General features: G+C 40.0%; 1 protein-coding gene across 2 annotated transcripts in view; it reads left to right on the top strand.

Annotated features, from left to right (window-relative positions):
- The window catches only part of SMARCC1 (SWI/SNF related, matrix associated, actin dependent regulator of chromatin subfamily c member 1), a 202799-nt gene that overhangs the window by 159303 nt on the left and 20868 nt on the right, over window positions 1–22628 (top strand). For both annotated transcript variants that reach the window (XM_012473838.3, XM_064367033.1), the window contains 2 exons: window positions 5765–5899; window positions 17756–18017. In XM_012473838.3, the coding sequence (XP_012329261.1) occupies window positions 5765–5899; window positions 17756–18017 (397 nt within the window). The remainder of the gene's footprint in view (window positions 1–5764; window positions 5900–17755; window positions 18018–22628) is intronic.

Below are 22628 nucleotides of genomic sequence, written 5' to 3'. Positions count from 1 at the left end.
TTATGTTGCCCTGGTCTTAAAGTCCTATCCTCAAGCGATTCTCCAGCCTCAGCCTTCCAAAACAGTGGGATTAAGGATGTGAGCAACTGCACCTGGCCTGTTTTCATCTTCTTGGCGGTACAAATGTTTTTAATTTGATGAGGTCCAACCTAACTTTTCTCTTTTATCATTTGTGCTTTTTGGTATCATGTCTCTAAATCTGTGGCTTAACCTAAGATCATTTAGATTTACTTTGTTTTTTCTTCTAAGAATTTTTTTAGTGTATACGTTTGTATTTAGATACTTTTATATTGTATACCAAGTTAATTTTTGTGGGTGGTGTGAGATAGGAGTCTAAATTCATTCTTTTGTATTTGGATATTCAGTTTTCCTAGCTCCATTTGTTAACCCACTCCAACCCACCTTTAAACTTTTATTATGGAAGTATTAGAATATATATAGAAGTAGGCTGGGCATGGTGGCTCACACCTGTAATCTCAGCACTTGGGGAGACCAAGACAGGGAGATCATTTGAGCTTGGGAGTTTGAGACTAGCCTGGGCAACCTGGCAAACCCTGTCTCTACCAGAAATACAAAAGTTAGTTGGGTGTGGTGGTATGCATCTGTAGTCCCAGCTACTTGGGAGGCTGGTCTTTTTTTTTTTTTTTTTTTTTTTTAATTAAAAAATAAAGAAAAATAGAGAAGGGATTTTGCCATGTTGGCCAGGCTGCTCTCAAACTCTTGCCTCAGGTGATTCACTCACCTTGGCCTCCTGAAGTGCTGGGATTACAAACATAAGCCACAGTGCCCACCCCAGACTGTTTAAAAATATATATGTGTACAGAAGCATACAAAGTAGTAAAATGAGTCTCTGCATACACATTATATAGCTTTGGTTATCAGATTCTTATGAGTCTTCTTTCATCTGTCTCTATTTTTTTTTTTTATTTTTTTGAGGTGGTGTCTTGTTCTGTCACCCAGGCTGGAGTGCAGTGGTGCGATTTTGGCTCACCATAGCCTCTGCCTTCTGAGTAGCTGGGATCAGAGGCATGTGCCACCACATCCAGCTAACTTTTTTTTTTTTAATTGCATTTTAGGTTTTGGGGTACATGTGAAGAACATGCAAGATTGTTGCATAGGTACACACGTGGTAGTGTGATTTGCTGCCTTCCTTCCCGTAACCTATATTTGGCATTTCTCCTCCGTGCTATCTCTCCCCAACTCCCCACCCACCACTGTCCCTCCCCTATTTCCCCCAAACAGACCCCAGTGTGTAGTGCTCCCCTCCCTATGTCCTTGTGTTCTCATTGTTCAACACCCGCCTATGAGTGAGAACATGCGCTGTTTGATTTTGTGTTCTTGTGTCAGTTTCCAGGTTCATCCATGTCCCTACAAAGGACGTGAACTCATCATTTTTGATGGCTGCATAATATTCCATGGTGTATATATGCCACATTTTCCCCGTCCAGTCTATCATCGATGGGCATTTGGGTTGGTTCCAGGTCTTTGCTATTGTAAACTGTGCTGCAATGAACATTCGTGTGCATGTGTCCTTACAGTAGAACGATTTATAATCCTTTGGATATATACCCAGTAATGGGATTGCTGGGTCAAATGGAATTTCTATTTCTAGGTCCTTGAGGAATCGCCACACTGTCTTCCACAATGGTTGAACTAATTTACACTCCCACCAACAGTGTAAAAGTGTTCCTATTTCTCCACATCCTCTCCAGCATCTGTTGGCTCCAGATTTTTTAATGATTGCCGTTCTAACTGGTGTGAGATGGTATCTCAATGTAGTTTTAATTTGCATTTCTCTAATGACCAGTGATGGTGAGCATTTTTTCATATGTTTGTTGACCTCATTTATGTCTTCTTTTGTAAAGTGTCTGTTCATATCCTTTGCCCACTTTTGAATGGGCTTGTTTGTTTGTTCTTGTAAATCTGTTTTAGTTCTTTGTAAATTCTGGATATCAGCCATTGTCAGATGGGTAAGCTGGAAAAATTTTTTCCCATCCTGTTGGTTGCCAAATCACTCTAATGACTGTTTCTTTTGCCGTGCAGAAGCTGTGGAGTTTGATTAGGTCCCATTTGTCTATTTTGGCTTTTGTTGCCAATGCTTTGGGTGTTTTGGTCATAAAGTCCTTGCCTACGCCTATGTCCTGAATGGTTTTGTCTAGATTTTCTTCTAGGGTTTTTATGGTGTTAGGTCTTATGTTTAAGCCTTCAATCCATCTGGAGTTAATTTCAGTGTAAGGTGTCAGGAAGGGGTCTGGTTTCTGCTTTCTGCACGTGGCTAGCCAGTTTTCCCAACACCATTTATTAAACAGGGAATCCTTTCCCCATTGCTTGTTTTCGTCAGGTTTGTCAAAGATCGGATGGTTGTAGATATGTTGTGTTGTTTCCGAGGCCTCTGTTCTGTTCCATTGGTCTATATCTCTGTTTTGGTACCAGTATCATGCTGTTTTGATTACTGTAGCCTTGTAGTATAGTTTAAAGTCCAGTAGTGTGACGCCTCCTGCTTTGTTCTTTTGACTTAGAATTGACTTTGCTATGTGGGCTCTCTTTTGGTTCCATATGAAGTTTAAGGTGTTTTTTTCCAGTTCTGTGAAGAAGGTCATTGGTAGCTTGATGGGGATAGCATTGAATCTGTAAATTACTTTGGGCAGTATGGCCATTTTCACGATATTGATTCTTCCTAACCATGAACATGGAATGTTTCTCCATCTGTTTGTGTCCTCTCTTATTTCATTGAGCAGTGGTTTGTAGTTCTCCTTGAAGAGGTCCTTTACGTTTCTTGTTAGTTGTATTCCTAGGTATTTTATTGTCATTGTAGCAATTGTGAATGGCGGTTCGTTCTTGATTTGGCTCTTTTTGAGTCCTTTTTTTTTTTTTTTTGTATTTTTAGTATAGACAGGGTTTTGCCATGTTGGCCAGGCTGGTCTCAAACTCCTGACCTCAGGTGATCCACCCACCTCAGCTTCCTAAAGTGCTGGGATTACAGGTGTGAGTCACTGTGCCAAGCCTGAATTTATTTTTAAATCATTGCTTGCCCTATGAACTCAGTTTCTTTCTTAGGTTGGGTCCGTGACTTTTGAATCTCAGGTCTTTATCTTTTTCTGGTGTTACACTACTTGAGCTAGAACACATACTTCAGTAATGTGTAGGAAGTGAACTTTTTAGTCCTTGATTTCAGGAATGTTTGTTGTATATTCACACTTGTTATAGGTTGCTGTACAGGAAATTCTAGTTTGAAATGTATTAGCCCTCAGAGTTCAAATACATTTTACTATTGTTTTCAAACATCTGATTTTACTTTTTTTTTTTTTTTTTTGGAGGCAGAGTCTTGCTCTATTGACAGGCTGGCGTTCAGTGGCGTGATCCCAGCTCATTGCAACTTCCATTTTCTGGTTTCAAGCAATTCTCCTGCCTCAGCCTCCTGAGTAGCTGACACTACAGGCACGCACCACCACACCTGGCTAATTTTTTTGTATTTTTAGTAGAAATGTGGTTTCACCATGTTGGCCAGGATGGTCTCTCTCTCTTCACCTTGTGATCCGCCCGCCTCGGCCTCCCAAAGTGCTGGGATTACAGGCACGAGCCACCGCGCCCAGCCTCTAATTTTAAGAAGTATGATACAGACCAATTTTTTGGGTAATCTGTATTCTTGGGAGGGTGCCTTTCTGAAAGCTTGTAGCATTTTCTGTGTCTTGTGTTCTTAAAATTTCAATAATGTTTCTTGACATGGATCTTCTAAATTTTTGTAATACTCGCTGGCCCTTTTATTTTTTAAAACACATGACCTACAGGTTTTTTTGTTTGTTTGAGACAGAGTCTTGCTCTTTCAGGCTGGAGTGCAGTGGAGTGATCTCAGCTCACTACAACCTCTGCCTCCTGCGTTTAAGCAATCTTATGCCTCAGCCTCCTGATTAGCTGGGATTACAGATGTTCACCACCTTCCTCAGCTAATTTTTTTATTTTTAGTAGAGACAGGATTTGACTACATTGGCCAAGCTGGTCTCGAACTCCTGGTCTCATGTGATCTCCCCACCTAGGCGTCCCAAAGTACTGAGATTACAGGTGTGAGCTACCATGGCCAACCAATGACCTGTAGTTTTAAGAGGAAATATTTGGTATTATTTTATTGAATAACACTTGAGGATCCCTTTTCCCCATATTTTCCCCCTACCACCCCCTGCACCCAATTTCTGCATAAATATTTTTAAAAAAAGAAAAGAAAGAAAGGAACATTTTCTTTCAAACCATCTGAGTTCTAGGAGTCACATTCTCATAAAAATAGACCAGAAATTAATAACATTATTCTCTTCCAAAGGAAGAGTTACCATTGTATAGCTGACAGAAGTGAGAGAGAGACTTTTTATTTTATACCTCTTTGTAACTTTTCATTTTATATCATGTGCGTACATTTTTTGTTCAGAAATATAAATTGTATGACATTGTACAATGATAATACCTTAGAATTACATAATGTTTATTTTTTGGTGTCATGGATGTAGCTCATTATAGTTTAGGGTAGCAAACATGATCATTAATAGCTATAAAACCTCATTGTCATCTCTTGCCTACATTTCTGAATCTTTCTGAAAATGGGTCTTCATATCTTTCAAACTACAGTTTTCATTTTCAACTACAAATGAATGAAAAATTAGGCTCTTTTTCAAGTGTTAAGTCTCAGCATAGTTCCCCAAAGCCTATATTAAGTTCCTCTTCCATGGTTGCTCCTAGGTTCTATAGGAGACCTGAGATCATTAAGAGATCAGTAAAATAGCCATTCCATGCTATTTCTTAAAACCTTGGTAAGATGCTTGTTGTGGCATGCACAGCTGTGGCGTGTCCTAGCTACTCAGGATACTTAGGCAGAAGGATCACTTGAGCCCAGGAGTTGGAGGCCAACATGGACAACATAGGTTTTTTTAATGAAGAACCCTGCTTCTTTAAGAAGAAGAAGGGAAAAAAAAAGCCTTGTGTAGAAGCAAGATAAACACATAAATTTCACAAATATAATAAAAGTGAATGAAAAGTGGTGCTGGGAGTTTGTTGGGGAAGTTTTTGGATGATGTCCTATAGAAGGTGGGATTAATTACTGGCCAGTAGTTAGGGTCTTGAGCAGATATAAGTAATGTGGCATCTTCCTCTTTGTGCTGTTGAGTTGGCAAGAAGCATGAGTAGGGTTCACCGTCAGTCTTGTGGCAAAGGAGTGATAGTCTTCCAGAGTACCTATCTGTTTGGTACTGTATCTGTTTTTTCAGCTATGGACCTGGACCTGAAACTATGGGTGAAATACTGTTTTCCCCTTTATTTCCACACATGAGGTCTGCTCACCACAGAGAAGGGCGAGGCTTTGTATGTTCGTGTCAGGTGCTGAGGAGATTGCTGCCTTCCTGCTACTGGAAAAGTCTTAGGGAGGAAAGGATAGTGAGGGGACAGACTGAGTGCCAGGATGGGGTGGAAGGTACTTCCTGTCTTCTTCTTTGGCCTATCAGGGTCCTAGTTTGTCCTCTCCTTGATAGACTTTTTGAAGGTAGTAGTTTACCATGTGAGGCATTTCCTTTAATCTTTTAAGGGTTGATTTATCTCTATCAGGACCAGAAATTCAGCGACAGTTATTTTAGATTGAAATAAATGTTTAGTAGAAACGTACAAAGGAGACATATAGGGTACCATTATAAATTAAATAATCTCCACTTTGAATATCATCAGCATTTTCTTAATGTTCTTTAAGCAAATGTTTACCTAAATAGTTTGAATGATGTTTTACCCTTAGCACCTGGCTGCAGTGGAAGAAAGAAAGATCAAGTCCCTGGTAGCTCTGCTGGTTGAGACACAAATGAAGAAACTAGAGATCAAACTTCGACATTTTGAAGAGCTGGAAACTATCATGGACAGAGAGAAAGAAGCTGTAAGTAACTGGAATTTTATAGTGGCTTTTTCGCAATTAAATATTAGTCACTTTTCACAAAACGCAAGTCAGGTAAAATAAATGGTAGCCTGTTCTCTTGGTCTCCATGGCTAACTTCTGTCCTTTTTCCTATGTTTGATTTGCCCATTCAAAAGGATTATCAGCCAGTGATGTTAAATAAAAGGCACTCTGTTCACTTTCTGAAACTAATTATCTAAATCTCAGCTTCTTGTACATGTTGGCTGTGAAGATATATGATAATACTAAATTCTTCTCTCTACAGAATTTAGATCTTAATTTGATTACCTACTTGTTACCAATACAGTAGAAACTGTATAAATTCATTATCTAATTCAGAGTTTTTCTTTTATTTTTTTTTTTTTTGAGACAGAGTCTCGTTCTGTCATCCAGGCTGGAGTGCAGTGGTGCGATCTTGCTCACTGCAACCTCTGCCTTCTAGGTTCAAGCAGTTCTCCTGCCTCAGACTTCTGAGTAGCTGGGACTACAGGTGTATATCACCCTGCTCAGCTAATTTTTGTATTTTTAGTAGAGACGGGGTTTCACCCTGTTTCCCAGGTTGATCTTGAACTCCTGACAGGTAATCCACCCGCCTCTGCCTCCTAAAGTGCTGGAATTACAAGTATGAGCCACCACGCCCAGCCAATTTTCTTTAAGTTTTAATTTTTATTTCCGATTCAGAGGTAACTCGTGCAGGTTTGTTACATGGATATATTGTATGATGCTTAGGTTTAGGCTTCTGTTGAACCTGTCACCAAAATAATGAACATAGTACCCAATATATACCTTTTTAGTCTTTCACCCTTTTCCCCTCTCCCCTTTTGGAGTCACCGGTGTCTGTTGTTTCCATCTTTATGTCTATGTATATCCAGTGTTTAGCTCCCACTTATAACTGAGAACATGTGGCTTTTTTGTTTGTTTCTGCATTAATTCACAGGATGGCCTCCAGCTGCATCTATGGTGGTGCGAGGGACATACTTTCATTCTTTTTTATGCCTGTGTAGTATTTAATAGTGTATATGTACCACATTTTCTTTATCCAATCCACTGTTGATGGGCACCTAGTTTGATTTTACGTCTCTGCTATTGCAAATGGAGCTGCAATAAACATGCACGTGCAGGTGTGTTTTTGGTAGAATGATTTTTTTTTAATTTTTTTAATTTTTCTTTTTTTTGATGGAGTTTTGGTCTATTGCCAGGCTGGAGTACAGTGGCGCAATCTTGGCTCATTGCAACCTCCGCCTCCCATGTTCAAGCGATTCTTCTGCCTCAGCTAAGTAGCCGGGATTACAGGCACATGCCACCACGCCCAGCTAATTTTTGTATTTTTAGTAGAGACAGGGTTTCACCATGTTGTCCAGGATTGTCTTAATCTCTTGACCTTGTAATGTGCCCACCTCGGCCTCCCAAAGTGCTGGGATTACAGGCGTGAGCCACCACATCCCGGCCGAACGATTTATTTTCTTTTGGGTATATACCCAGTATTGTGATAACTGGGTTGAATAGTAATTCTATTTTTAGTTCTTTGAGAAACCTTCAAACTGCTTTCCACAGGGGCTGAACTAGTTTACAGTCTCATCAGCAGTGTATAAGTGTTCAGAGATTTTCTTGATTCCTGACTTTTTCAAAGTAAATATTACAAAGTAGAAATTAATCTCATCTTGAGTTTTAGGAGCCTAGTTTTCTGTTATCCTCCTTCAGATCCATCCTTGGGCTTTCTCACACTTCCCTTTCCTTCTCCTGTACTGAATGTAGCTGGAAGTAGACCCATCCTGAGTCTTGTATGTAGCATTCTCTGGAGCAGAAACTTTTGACATAAGGAGATGATCCAAATGGGACCAAGAGAATTATGAAAAGGGCCAAAAGTGAGAGTGGAAGTCATAAAAAGTAAGAAATTTAGAAGCAGAGGAACATTTGGTTATCTTGGGAGAATTTCTGGAGAAACAGAGATTAAGTAAGCTCTTGTGAAAAAAAATTTTTTAATGAATTGACTAGAGAAACAATTAGTGACTTCCTAAGCATGGGCTAAATTTGAGCATTGAGTTAGGACTTTTTCCCTCTATTTTGACTTTTTTATCTACATATGATATACTGACTCCAAATGGTAGAACTTTAAAAAGAAATTATTCCAGAATACTGATCATTTTAGGATCACTGTTTACATTTGCCCAAGTATCTTCTTGTATTTGTTAAAGTGTTTCTTAGTGGCCAGTCCAATCAAGTCCTCTGTTGAACTCCTCATGATGAGTAGCCCAGTGTCTGTTACCATAGCCCATATCCATTTTGTCCTAAGACCATCTCGCCCCATGAGTAGGAAGAGACTGCTTCAGTAGCTCTCCTACCCTCACTCTATGCCACCCCATCCTCAGCTCCCTAAGAAGGAGTCTAATCAGGGACTCACTGTGCCTCTCACTCCATTCTCTACGTCTGTCATTGAGCTTCTGTCTCTGTAAGCGTCTCTCATACCATTGACCTTCTGCCCCAGGAGCTCATGAGACCCCGGCTTCCTATCTATCACCCTCTATGTATGCCGCACCACATATAGACTTCCTTCACTGCCTTACTGTCTTTGCCAACTGTTTGCATCCTGCTTCTCTGGCCAAGAAGGCTCTTTACCCCACTTTTTGCCTACCTCCTGCATTCTTCAGCTGTGCATGGCATGGCCTTCACATTTACTGCTGTGGTGGCCTCACAAAGCACTTAATTGTACTGTAATCACCAATTCATGTGTTTGAATTTCTGTACTAGAGGATATACTTTCTTGAGGGCAGGGACTTAATCAGATATCTTTGTTAACACAGAAGTAGCACATCACAGGCCCTTATTTGAATATCTTGAATGAGTGTATGCCAGCATTGTTGTCATAGTTGGGAAAGTGGAAAGGATAATCCACCTTTGTAGACTAGTTTAATGGGGGAAACAGTCAACAAATAGTGACAACACATTGTATTTGTATAGTACAGCAGTTGTACAGATACTGCTATGGGAACAGAAAGGAGGAATCCTGGGAGATGGGGAGAGGGAGAAGTTGTCAGAGAAAACATCCTATAGGTGAAGCTTTGGGGAATGAATCTTTGTTTATCTTTCTCTAATAAACTTCCCTTTTGTTATTTTGTGGATTTTCTTAGAGGGCCTGGAGTAATAGCGGGCTATAATATAGTGGAGTTTATTACTGGCATATTCAGAATTCAAATAACGATTGGGTAGTTCCCACTGGCAACAAGACATCTTGCTGTCATTTGCAAAGCAAACTAATCCATTAGTCTTGAATATTGGGATAACCCTGAGCATTTAATATATCTAGTTTTTCGAGAAGCTCTTTCCTCAGCACTAAGTTGCTTGCTTTTCAAAGAGTGAACCTGCAGGTCTGCCAGTTTTTTAAACCTTCTGAGGGACCTGTTGTCTGGGCTACAGAGTGAGACTCCATCTCAAAAAAAATAATAAAAATAAAAAATAGCTATTTAACTTAAATTATATAACTTCCCTACTTTTTTATTTTTTGAGACAGGGCTTGCTCTGTTGCCCAGGCTGGATTACAATGGTGCAGTCATAGCTTGCTGCAGCCACAAACTCCTGGGGCTCAAGTGATCCTCCCTCCTCAGACTCCCAAGCAGCTGGGACTGCAGGCATGAGACACTGTGCCCTGTTAATTTTTTTTTTTTTTAATAGAGACAGGATCTTACTATGTTGCCCAGGCTGTTCTCAAACTCCGGGCCTTAAGCAACCTTCCCACCTTCTCTTCCCAAAGGGTTTGGATTATAGGCATGAGCTGCTGTCTCCAGCTTTTTGGCTTTTAAAATATGTTACATTCTAGTCAAATCACATGAAATATTTCATAAATATTTTCTGAATAAAACAACACAGCTGAAAATGTTGGGAAAACACTCTCCAGACTCCATCCCAGAGGGCTGCTCTGCTTGAATTCTTTCATGGTCGACCGTTATTTTCTTAATCAGCATTTGGTGTCAGCTGTTTGTGGCAGGAAAATTCTTTGTATGAGACAGTCCCTACCCCTCTGAATGAATGTCAGTAATTCAACTGTATTATAAATTGCCATGGTTTCTGAAAAGTGATTCAAAAAAAAGTGAGAGTATGAAAAAGCACCCAAAATGGAAGCTACAGTGTTCTTTATAATCTAAACATGCTAGTCACATCCCTTCTGCCGCATCCTGTTGGTCACACAAACCAACTCTGGATCTGGAGTAGGTGGGTAGTTTTCAGTGGGGATGGTGTAAATATTAGAAAGCAGCATCACTGGCAGCAGCTTGGAGGCTCTCTCTCAGACCAACCAAAATGGATCCTTTGAACTTCAAAATGCCACTCGCTCATTTTGTGTATAATTAAGACATAACCTCTTTCTCACCCTAGCACTAGCATCCTATCCTTTCCTGTGGGAAGCAAAGCTATGAATGTTTTCCTACTGATGATTTCCATACAGAATTCTTGTGAAGATTGAGAGAAGTATGGCATATGCCTGGCACAGTGCTAGCACATACATAGTAAGTGTTTGGTAAATACATGCCTCCCATTATGCAAACCAGTAATCTACAAATATATACGAAATTCTTAAGATTTGTAAGCCATTATTGGCTTTTTGAGCATTTATTGGGTCAGTTACTAGGCTAAAGCACTTTAGATGGATTTACTCACTTTATCTCCCTGGAAACTATGTGAGGAAGCCATAAGCAAGAAAATAATATTTGTTTTGAATCTCCTTATTCAAGAATCCAGCAGTGATGCTGGATGACAACATAAGCTACTTTTTTTTAGGCTTTCTTACATTCCAGACTAGAGCTTAAACCTGGTAGGTTGTGTACCTCAGATCACACGGGTCAGAAATGACAGAGCCAGATTTCCAACCTGTTCATTCAGCTCTCTGTATTTATCTAGTACTTCATAATTTATAAAGAAATGAACTTTTGCGATTTCATTTTAACCTAGGGACTGTGAGATACATATGCAGCTTCTATCATCCTTCTATTACAAATCAATAAAGTTGATACTCCAGACAGTGAATAGATCAGCTAGGAGTAGAGGCACCTAACTCTTCACCTCCTGTACTGCCTCAGTTCATTTTAGAGTATACTCTTGCTCATCTTTACCCAGTAAGCAGTAGCTTTAGGATAACATTTTTTTAAAGTGGAACATTTGATTTTGTTTAAATAGCAATAGATTTCAGAAATTAAGACTCAGAATCAAATATAAAGTTTTTTAAATGATTTAAGATCAAATTTCTTTTTAGTCTTAAGTATTTTGTAATTAAATGTACCCATATAAAAACTTGAGGGCCGAGCACAGTGGCTCACTCTTGAAATCTCAGCACTTTGAGGGGCCAAGGCAGGCAGATCACCTGAGGTCAAGAGTTCGAGACTAGCCTGGCCAATATGGTGAAACCCCATCTCTACTAAAAATACAAAAATTAGCTGGGTGTGGTAGGGGAGTGCCTGTAATCCTAGCTACTTGGGAGGCTAAGGCAAAAGAACCACTTGAAACCAGGAGGCAGAGGTTGCAGCATGTGAAGATTCCATTGTACTCCAGCCTGGACAATGAGCAAAACTGTTTCAAAAAAAAAAAAAAAATCAAATTTGTTATAGGTATCGTGAATTCAGCTATAATTAGTAGTAGCTCTTCCAGCGCTCTCCTATTATAAAGTGTTGATATTAAAGGAAAGGCAGTTATGGAAGTTACAGAGTCTGTCAGGAAATTGGCATGAGAAAAGCACTCCAGTTCAGGGGAGGGTGTTGAGCTTCCAGTGGGTCTGTCACTCATTGTGTCTGTAGACTGAGCAGCTTTTGATGCCAGGCAGAAGCACACAACAGTCAACAAAGCAGGTTTTGGACACTGGTTGTGTTGTAGACTAGAACTACCTAGAGAGAAGTGTAAGCCCTGGGTCCCGCATAAGCCATTTACATTTGAATGCTTTTTTAAAAGACACTGAGGGAGGCCACTGAGAATGGGTTTGTGAGCTGATTCTTGTAGGAGTTCAGTCAAGGTGGTAGGAGAAATTATAAAGGAAATTATTTAAAAATATAAAGTCATAAAAAATTATGAAAAAATTATAAAGGAGAAATTGGAAAAGCACAAACCTTGGAAGGCCAGAAAGTCTTGCAAAAGCCTTGGAATAAGATTTGGCTGAAGGCAGCCTGATTCTCTTACCAGGTGCCTGCAGCTTAAGTTAAATAACAAGAGGATATAAAGAAACTGATCTAGATAAGTTAGTTTACTTAGTCCTCAGAACCTAGCCTTTAATCATCTGTGGGACTGCTCTCTCCAAGGAGGGTGACCATGTTAATTATCCACAAGTATGTGGACTCAAAGCCTTTGTCATTAAATCTATACTGAATAAATGCCCACAGCACCAGCTGATGAAGGCAGTGGCTGCTGACTCCTTACAGCACTCTGAGTCAAGGGAGTTAGGATGAAGTCAAAGAGATCATGGTGACCAAATCACAGAAATTTCTTGTAAGCCATCCAGGGGCCTTTTGCTTGACTCTGAAATGTGGAATTATCACAGGACCTTGAGTTGAGGACTGAAGTGATCTTCTTTACAGTTTATCAGTGATTGCTCTGACTACTGTGTTATAGAGAGTAAATTATAAGGCAGCAAGGTTGAATCAGGGAGACTTTTGGTGTGTAGGCTGTTAGGTTAATGCATGTGAAATATGGTGGCTTGGACCAGGGTGTCATGGAAGTGAAGAGAAATGGTGAAGTTCTGGATGGATTTTGAAGGTAGAGATAATGGGCTATCCTAACAAACAGAAAGTAAGTTTAGACAGGTTTGTTATATTTTATGACAAACTAAGGAAGAAAGAATGGCCAAAAAGAATTTCATACTGTCCCAGTATAACTATATTTCACTTTGTTTTCTGTGTATTTGTAGTAATTCATCTGTGTGCTACCTGTTGTACAATTGAATCTATCGTTCAACATTTGCTACTACATTAAAGGTAGTTATATTTGAGATTCAAAACCCATACCCAGTAGCAGATTCAGTTCTGAAGCAGAAAGACATGTGGCCTCATGAAGCAAGCACATTGCAACAAAGATAAAATGACTGTTGCAATAATGATGCAGACTCCCTTTTTGGATTTCTGCAAATCCAATCATGGAAGCAGCAAAATGCAATTACATTGTTTTCTTTTTCCTCAGGTATAAAAAAGAATGGATATATCTATTTTGGATTTGGGTTTTCTTCAGTGAATTTCTCATTACCGATACCAAACATTGAAAAGGAAGGTGTGATTATTTACTTTAGTTCTGAGGCTTCAAGTCTCAGCATATTTCAGTCCTTGGCATTATGGATAGATTTTTGTGGCCTTCACTGTCTTTTACTCTTTCCCACCCCCCTCCCTGCTTTATGCGAATAGAAGGCAGAAGAGCTTTGTGTGAACTTCAGCTGCACTTGCAGCTGTGTATGCGTTTCATGTCTTGGTGTTGAAAGTGCTCTGTTGTGTTAGATTTCGCTTGGATACGGCTGCTTTATACATACACAGTGAAGAGGGAGAGGAAGGCAGGGTTTTTGAAAGCAGGGGAAGTGGGGGCTCAGGATGTGTCTTCAGAGCAGGGCCATAAGCAGCCTTGTAAGAAAAACTGGGTTCGCTGGAGCCTTTTTTATTATTATTAAAAAATATTTACATATATGTGTGTGATTTTTTTGTTTTCTTTTTTCCCCTGAGACAGAGTCTCGCTCTGTTGCTAGGCTGGAGTGCAGTGGCATGATCTTGGCTCTGCAGTGTCTGCCTCCTGGGTTCAAGGGATTCTCCTCCCTCAACCTCTCGAGTATCTGGGATTACAGGTGCACACCATCACACCCAGCACTGTAATCCCAGCACTTGGGAGGCCAAGGCAGGCAGATCACGAGGTCAGGAGTTCAAGATCGGCCTAGCCAATATGGTGAAACCCCTGTCTCTACTAAAAATACAAAAATAAGCTGGGCATGGTGATGGGTGCCTGTAATCCCAGCTACTTGGGAGGCTGAGGGAGGAGAATTGCTTGAACCTGGGAGGCAGCCACTGCACTCTGGCCTGGGTGACAGAGCGAGACTCTGACTCAAAAAAAAAGAGAAAAATTCTCCAATTCCCAGTTTCATTTCTATGGATGGTCACTGTTAATAGTTTATATCTTTCAGAACATTTTACATGTATATATAAATGTGTTTATACATGATCACAAAGTCATTTTTATATACTTGGATTATCATATAAATATTTTTGTGGCAACTTGTTTTTTCACCACGCATTCAGGTTATCTTATGTAACTGAACATCAAAAATAATGCCTTGATGACCATCCTTACACACTCATACATATAGGATTCTAGGACAGATTTCCAGATTCCTAATCACTGGGTCATTTGTTAAGTGCGTTTAAAGTATGACCAGTACTGCCAGTTTTCCCTCAGATATTTCTAGTTAACATTCTTTCTGATTGTCACAAAAGTGAATGCAGTCTTCAACTTGATTTAACAAAAATAAGGTGTCTAGAACAAGAAAAGGTATTTCCTTTGCGTGATGAGGCCAAGACACGGTGGCAAGCTCTGCTGCATTGGCACCAGAGCAGAGATGGCCCTCATGAGTCAGCTGATAGCCTGTTATTTGTGCCTTGCTCTCAACTCATAGGACCTGTTCAGCCCCACATTGAAACTTTTGGTTTAAACTGGGTTCTCTTTCAGGTTTATGTATGTGTTTCATCACTTATGCTTTCTAATTCTTCTAATTACTTTTTAAAAATTACCTTCTTTAGCTGGGCACGGTGGCGCGTGCCTGTAATCCCAGCTACTCAGGAGGCTGAGGCAGGAGAATTGCCTGAACCCAGGAGGCGGAGGTTGCGGTGAGCCGAGATCGTGCCATTGCACTCCAGCCTGGGTAACAAGAGTGAAACTCCGTCTCAAAAAAAAAAAAAAAAATTACCTTCTAAGTTTTAAAATGACAGATGAAACTCAGAAAATAAAGAGGATAATACAGGCTAGCACATGTTGTAGAAAAGGAAAATTGGGCAAATTTTTCTTCCCAGCTTGGCCATCTCATCCTTTTAACAGTAGATTCTTTTTTTCTTTCCAAGGTTAATACCTTGATATTAAAGTAAGCCACCAAAGAAAGACTAGTTTGGTTAAAAACAGAACTGAAAGTTCAGCTAGGTAGTGCAGAGACCAGAATTTCCTTTTAGAGTCACTGCTCCCTCCACTAGCAGTTGAGCTTCTTTATAAAGCATATCTTGACCTAAATTCCATAGTTCTTACATAACGGTAGGACTACAGCCAAGCTGTTCAGACCAGTAGTCACTCGACAAAAACATAGATAAGAGGACATTTCCTGGCCACCTCTTAAGCAAATTCATAGAGTCCTAAATTCCTAGAAAGAATGATTAGAAGAAAGCAAAACCACGGCTCCAGTGGCGCAATCGGTTAGCGCGTGGTACTTATAAGAAGAAAGCAAAACCAACGATCTGTAGCCATAATATTTAGATTTCCCGCCCCACCTTTTACAATCATTTTGCCTCTTACTTGCTAATCTGATTAGTCTTCCTACAGAACTGGACTTCCAGAAGATTCTCTTGCTGTTTACATCTTACAACTCCCTTCTCATCATGCACACAGGAAACTGAACCAGGACAGGCTTTACCCTCTTCATATCACCTTTCCTAGAAAATGAAGAGCCCCCCCACCAAAAAAAAAAAAAAGAAAAAGAAAATGAAGAGCCCACACTAGACTATTAGGACCATGAGTAGAACCCTGTCTTACTCGTTCCTGGTAACCCTCAACCTCTCTCAAAACATTTTGTTTTAGAAGATCTTCTCCCTAAGGAAACTCTATAAGCCAGTTAGCAAAACCCAGGACATAAGCTATACCATTTACTCTATTTGTTCTCCTCCCCACCTGCTCTTACATCTTCTCTTCATACTGTGTTCATGGCCTATCTTCCCACACCCCATCTGTCCATGGAAATACCCTAGTTGCTACTCCTGATAACCACTGATGCTTCTCACTCAGTTTCACAGGGATTCTCCCCAGGCAGCCCTCTTCCAAGAGCCTAGATTTTTAGGCGAATTCTCATGCTTATTCCATCTAGTTTTTGCAAATAATAGTATGTTGTATTTATCCACAGACTGACTGCCCCCAAAAGCTAAAACATTCCACCTCCTTAGCCTATTAAATGCCTCAGAATAGTGCTATTCGACAGAAATATAATGTGAGCCATATATATAACTAAAATTTTCTAGTAGCCAAATTAAAAACAGGTGACACGATGTTTTACATAATCCAGTATATGTAAAACCTACATGTATACATTGTTTGTATAGGTAATAATCTATGTGAACAATTTTTCACATTAAGTCTTCAAATTTTACTATGCATTTCATCCTGACAGCACATCTCATTTCATGTTAGCCACACTTCAAGTGTTCAGTCTCTGTATATGGGTTGTGACTGTTGTATTGGACAACACAGCACTACAAAATAATTCCTAGTGACTCAGATTTTGCTATGAAAATGATGGGATGTGGCACATATACACCATGGAATATTATGCAGCCATCAAAAACGATGAGTTCGCGTCCTTTGTAGGGACATGGATGAACCTGGAAAACATCATTCTCAGCAAACTGACACAAGAACACAAAATCAAACATCGCATGTTCTCACTCATAGACAGGTGTTGAACAATGGGAACACATGGGCACGGGAGGGGAGCACTATACACTGGGGTCTGTTGGGGGACAGCGGGGGGTGGGGAGTTGGGGAGAGATAGCATGGGGAGAAATGCCACATATAGGTGAAGGGGAGGAAGGCAGCAAATCACACTGCCACGTATGCACCTATGCAACAATCTTGCATGTTTTTCACATGTACCCCAAAACCTAAAATGCAATAAAAAATAAATAAAAATTAAAAAAAAAAAAAGAAAAGGAAAAAAAGAAAATGATGGGATAGGGACATTATTGAAAAGAAGTGGGTTTATTAACCCTCCTTTATGCTTATGGTTTTTATACTACTTCCAGAGATCTGGATTTTCATTTTCCTGCATGTTCAGGTTGATTTTCTTTATCAGCCCTGAATTAAATTAATTTAGGATAGACTTCATTCTCTGAACTAAACATATAATATTGTATTTCTCTTAATTCTCATTTGAGTGCCAGAAAGATTATCTTGAATATTGAAATGGCTTGTAGTCTTTAAGATTCATGCAGATTTTTTTTTAGGCAACTAAAATATTCTGTGAATGTGTCACCAAGTATAATTTTGGATACTTGAAAGCTAAGATTTGCAGTGGCACTGCCAAAGTTCCACATAGAGAAATGCATATCTTTGCAGCTAAGGCCACGTCAATTCATGCAGAGTAATTTAACTCTGGTGTTATGTTCCAAAATAGACAATAACCAAAAGTATCACATCCAGAAGAGAGCACATAGGAAGGTTGGGTGAACTCGAAGTATTAGCATCTGAGGAACTATTACAAGGACAAGAGAGGCTTGTTTTACCTGTGGAAGACTCAGACAGCATGGATAGTATTTTTAAATATCTAAAGGCCTGCCAAACATAGAGGGGATTACATGTGTCCCAGTGAGCCCAAAGAGCAGTAGCCCTACTAGGGGAAGATTACAAGGAAAGACTTGGACTCAACATGGGGAAGACTTTGACCATGGTAACACATGTCCAAATGGAAATATGCTATTCAAGAAATAATGCCTTTGTTCTCACTGTAGAAGGTGCAAAAAGTGAGGTGGTGATGTCAGTGTAATGGGATAGCGGGAATTCAGGCATCATGTACTTATCCTTTGTGTTATCCAATCCTGAAAGCCTCTGCTGGTGTCATTTCTCTTCTACTTCATTTGCCTACAGCTAGAACAACAGAGGCAGCAGTTGCTTACTGAACGCCAAAACTTCCACATGGAACAGTTGAAGTATGCTGAATTACGAGCACGACAGCAAATGGAACAGCAGCAGCATGGCCAGAACCCTCAACAGGCACACCAGCACTCAGGAGGACCTGGCCTGGCCCCACTTGGAGCAGCAGGGCACCCTGGCATGATGCCTCATCAACAGCCCCCTCCCTACCCTCTAATGCACCACCAGATGCCACCACCTCATCTACCCCAGCCAGGTAAGGGGAAGGCCCTGCTCTTGGAAAAAGCTTGTGGTTATCACTGAGGCACAGAGCATCACAGGGACCAACCACACAGGTGATATTTTCTGATGAAGACTTCAGAATTTTCATTGTCATCTGGAAAATTGTAGGCATGTGAGATTTAGGCTAATCACCACATAAACCCTTCCATGTTCCTTTTCTCTTGATATGATGCCTTTTCGTTTAGTAGGTTGCCTCTGAATGGACAGTAATATCTCAGAGTTCATTCAAAATTTATTCTTGGATTTTTGATACTTTAAAAAAAAATTTATAGACATTTTCAAAGATAAACACACACAACACAGTAAACTCCCATGACCTGGTTTCACCAAACCATGATCTTTCTGCCATTTTTACTTTTTGTTATAGAAATCTTCAACTATAGACAAAGTAGAGAGAATAGTATGATAATCCTCCATGTACCTATTGGACAGCTTCAAAATTATCAACATTTTTGGGTCTGTTTTTATCTTTTCCTCCTCACTTTTGGAAATGAGATAGACTTTTCAAATATATCTCTAACTAGTGGGAATCTTATTCTTTAACATAACTATCATCACCATCAAACAAAAGTAACCATAATATCATTAGTTAACTGTCTTGAGTGCTTAGTTTGTTTGAATCAGTATTCAATTAAGATTCACACTTTTTTTTACATTTGTTGACGTGTCTCTTAAAAATCTATATAATAATTCACTTTCCCTTTTTTTGTGCCATTTGTGTATTGAAGAAACCAGGGTTTTCCACAATGTGGCGGTGCCTGATTATACACCAGAGATGCATAGTGTCATGTCATATGTCCTTCTACTTCCTCAATCCCCACCCCCAACACACAAACACACATTTTCCATAAACCAGAAGATTGCGCTCACTGCTCTGGATATTTTATCAGGTTCAAATAGGTTCAGATTCACTTTTTTTGTTGTTGATTTTTTGTTTTTTGTTTTTTGAGACAGTGTCTTGCTGTCTCGCTCCGGGTGGGATGCAGTGACATGATCATGGCTCACTACAGCCTCAACCTCCCAGCGTCAGTCAATCCTCCCATCTCAGCTTCCTGAGTAGCTGCAACTACTGGCACACACCACCACACCTGGCTAATTTTTGTTTTGTTTTTATAAAGATAGGGTTTTGCCACATTGCCCAGGCTGGTCTTGAACTCCTGGGGTCAAGCGATCCTACCCCCTCGGCCTTTCAAAGTACTGAGAATACAGGCATGAGCTCTACCACACCCAGCCAAGATTCACTTATGAGATCAGGCATTCTTGTAATGTCAGTTTTTCTTTTTGTGATACTAAGATTGATCTGTAGTTCTGGTGGTGTCAGTCGGATTCATCTACTATAAAAATCCCCATTTGACTTAATTGTTTTTGAATTGAGCTTTCAGAATTGCTTCCTGAATTCGCTATTTTAGGCCAGGCACAGTGGTTCATACCTGTAATCTCAGCACTTTGGGAGGCCAAGGTGGACAGATCACCTGAGGTCAGGAGTTTGAGACCAGCCTGGCCAAAATGGCGAAACCCCCATCTCTACTGAAAACACAAAAATTAGCCAGACGCGGTGGAATACACCTGCAATCCCAGCTACTCAGGAGGCCAAGGCACAAGAATTGCTTGAACCCAGGAGGCAGAGGTTGCAGTGAGCCAAGATTGAGCCATTGCACTCCAGCCTGGGCAAAATAATGAGACTGTGTCTCAAAAAAAAAGCTATTTTATTAGGCATTTCAAAGTGGTGAGATTTTTAAGTTTATTACTTCTTCAGTGTTGATAGTAGTGATTATTTCATTTAAAAAAACAAACTTTTTTTCCCTCAATTTTTTAGTTGCCCTGAAAATTAGTTCTTACAGGAAAGCCTAGATAAATGCTTCATATTTTCCCTCTATTCGTTATCTGTATAATGAGTTGCTGCCCCCGCAGTCACCAAAGGTGACCAGCAAAGTTGGAGTGTGTGTATATTTTTAATATTGTGAAATTATATATTTTTTAATATATTGTGTGTTTCAGTCTATTGTAGATACTATTTGTGTTTCTCATTTCTTCTTAAAAGAGTTTGGGTCTCGGCCTGGCACGGTGGCTCATGCCTGTAATCTCAGCACTTTGGGAGGGTGAAATTGGTGGATCACTTGAGGTCGGGAGTTCAAGACCAGCCTGAAAAACATGGAGAAATCCTGTTTCTACTAAAAATACAAAATGTAGCCGAGCGTGGTGGTGCATGTCTGTAATTCCAGCTACTCGGGAGGCTGAGGCAGGAGAATCACTTGAACGCGGGATGCAGAGGTTGCAGTGAGCTGAGATCATGCCATTGCCCTCTACCCTGGGCAACAAGATCGAAACCCCGTTTCAAAAAAAAAAGACTGGGGCTCACAGTTGCCCAGGCTGAACTTAAATTCCTGGGCTCAAGCAACCTCCCACCTCAGCTTCCCAAGTAGCTGGATTACAGGCACATGCCACTGCACCTGACTTTTTTTGATGCTTAAATTGTTCCATTTGTAGCTTATGAGAGCTGTTTCGAATTCACTATTGCTTACTAAATTTTAACCACTTTGAAAGTTGAGTTCACAGTTCCTTCGAACTTAACTGCCAGCACCATTAAAACCTAAGATGTACTTTTAATTCCAGTTCACCCCCAACCCCACATTTCTTCTGTTCTTAGAGGGCAACATTTATGAGTGTGTGCTATGTATTATGTTACTCAAGTGAAAGTCATCTTGTAAGAGTTTTAAAGTTTGCTTATCCACAGTAATTTACCAAGTGCTTAGCCAGAGTCAGGGTTTGTGCTTTTGGGAATGGGATGCAGATTCTCTGGCAGGTCATGGTGTTATCAACATACTTATTCACAATCCAAAATATGTTTTAGGCTATAGTTTTAGTATTTATTAGCTTTACTGAAAAATGGGGCTAAGTTTACTTTGCGAAGCTTTTGTTTACACACACTCACACGATTAAATTGCAGTCATGAAATTACTACCATCATCAGACTTGCCACTCTAAATGACATTTGTGGAGATAGCCTTAGAATTTTGCCATATTCACAACAACAAGATGCTTTCTTTCTCAGTCTTCTTTTCTATCTACTTGAGTGGATCTTAAATTCTCTGTAAGGGATCTGATTTTCTCCAGAGTTCAGCTTTCAAAAGATACAAATGCTTAATGGAGTGCAGATCACAAAGTAATTTTTCAAAAACAGTAGTTATTTAAAAATTTAATTCCTAGGCCAGGCTTGGTGGCTCACACCTTTAATCCCAGCACTTTGGGAAGCCAAGGTGTGCGGATCGCTTGAACCCCTGGAGTTTGAGACAGCCTGGGCAATATAGAGAGATGCTGTCTCTTCTCTACCAAAAAAAAAAAAAGATTAGCCAGGTGTGGTGGCACTACATACATGCCTGTAGTCCTAGCTGAGGCTAGAGGATCGCTGAACCTAGGAGTTTGAGATTGCAGTGAGCTGTGATTGTGCCACTGCACCATTACACTCCAGCCTGGGCAACAGAGTGAGACCCTGTCTCTGAAAAATAAAATAAAAAATAAGTAAAATTTCAGTTTCTAAAATACTGGGATAAACATTTAAGAGGAAGTTCACTGTAGTAGCTACTTAGTATTTGGTTCTGATGGTGCTAAAGCATCATATTCACATTAACTGCTTACAGAGAACATCTGAGGAGTGCTAGCATCTACATTTAGTTTGTAAAAGATGAGCAAAGATTGCATTGGAAAAAAGAAAAAGATGAGCAGAGAGGTGCATCTGCTTTCTTCCCTAAATGACATTTTGGTGATAATAGGTGATTGTGTGCCATGCCCATCACCTACATTGTTTTGCTTACTTCTCATTACACATTACAGTTGAAGAACTGATTTATGGCAAGGCCACATAGCTTTGCTCCGTGGAGGAGCCAGGATTCACACTGAGCTCCATCTGATTCCAAAGTGAGGCCAGTGCCACAGTGCTGCCTCCCGTGACAGAAGACTAAGAGGGGATTTACAGCAGATTCAGATACAACTATTCTAGTGAAGCAGTGCCAGCAAAGTAGAGTTCATAAAAATAGTCTTCGAAAGAGAAATAGGTCATTTTAATCTTTTTACTTTCTCACAAAAATAGGCTTTTCTAAAGTGGATTTGTAAAGGAAAGAATTATTGAGTGCAGTGCATAATGAGAGGGTTTTTTTTTTTATTTTTAGTCTAGGACAAGATAGTCTCATGATTTTTTATTGAAATACAATGTACATTTTGGATAATGCACAAATCATAAATATTAGGTGTATTTTTTTTTTACTTCCTCTATACTTGCAGAATTGATGAGTTTTAACAAAGAGAATGTTCCTGTGACAGAGGCCCTCATTATAAATACTCAGTCGCCTCCCCTTCCAAGGATACAACTGTCCTGACTTCTAGCACCATAGACTAGTTGGGCTGGTTGAATGTTATCTAAATGTAACCACAGTGATATTTATTATTCTGTCTGGCTGCTTTCCTTTTTTTTTTTTGAGACGGAGTTTTGCTCTTGTTACCCAGACTGGAGTGCGATGGCGCGATCTCGGCTCACCGCAACCTCCGCCTCCTGGGTTCAGGCAATTCTCCTGCCTCAGCCTCCTGAGTA

The sequence above is a fragment of the Aotus nancymaae genome, unplaced genomic scaffold (genome assembly GCF_030222135.1).
Source record: "Aotus nancymaae isolate 86718 unplaced genomic scaffold, 86718_ANA_hifiasm-v0.15.2.pri h1tg000067l, whole genome shotgun sequence".
In the NCBI taxonomy this organism is placed as follows: Eukaryota; Metazoa; Chordata; class Mammalia; order Primates; family Aotidae; genus Aotus; species Aotus nancymaae.
This window is presented reverse-complemented; position numbering and strand designations above follow the sequence as displayed.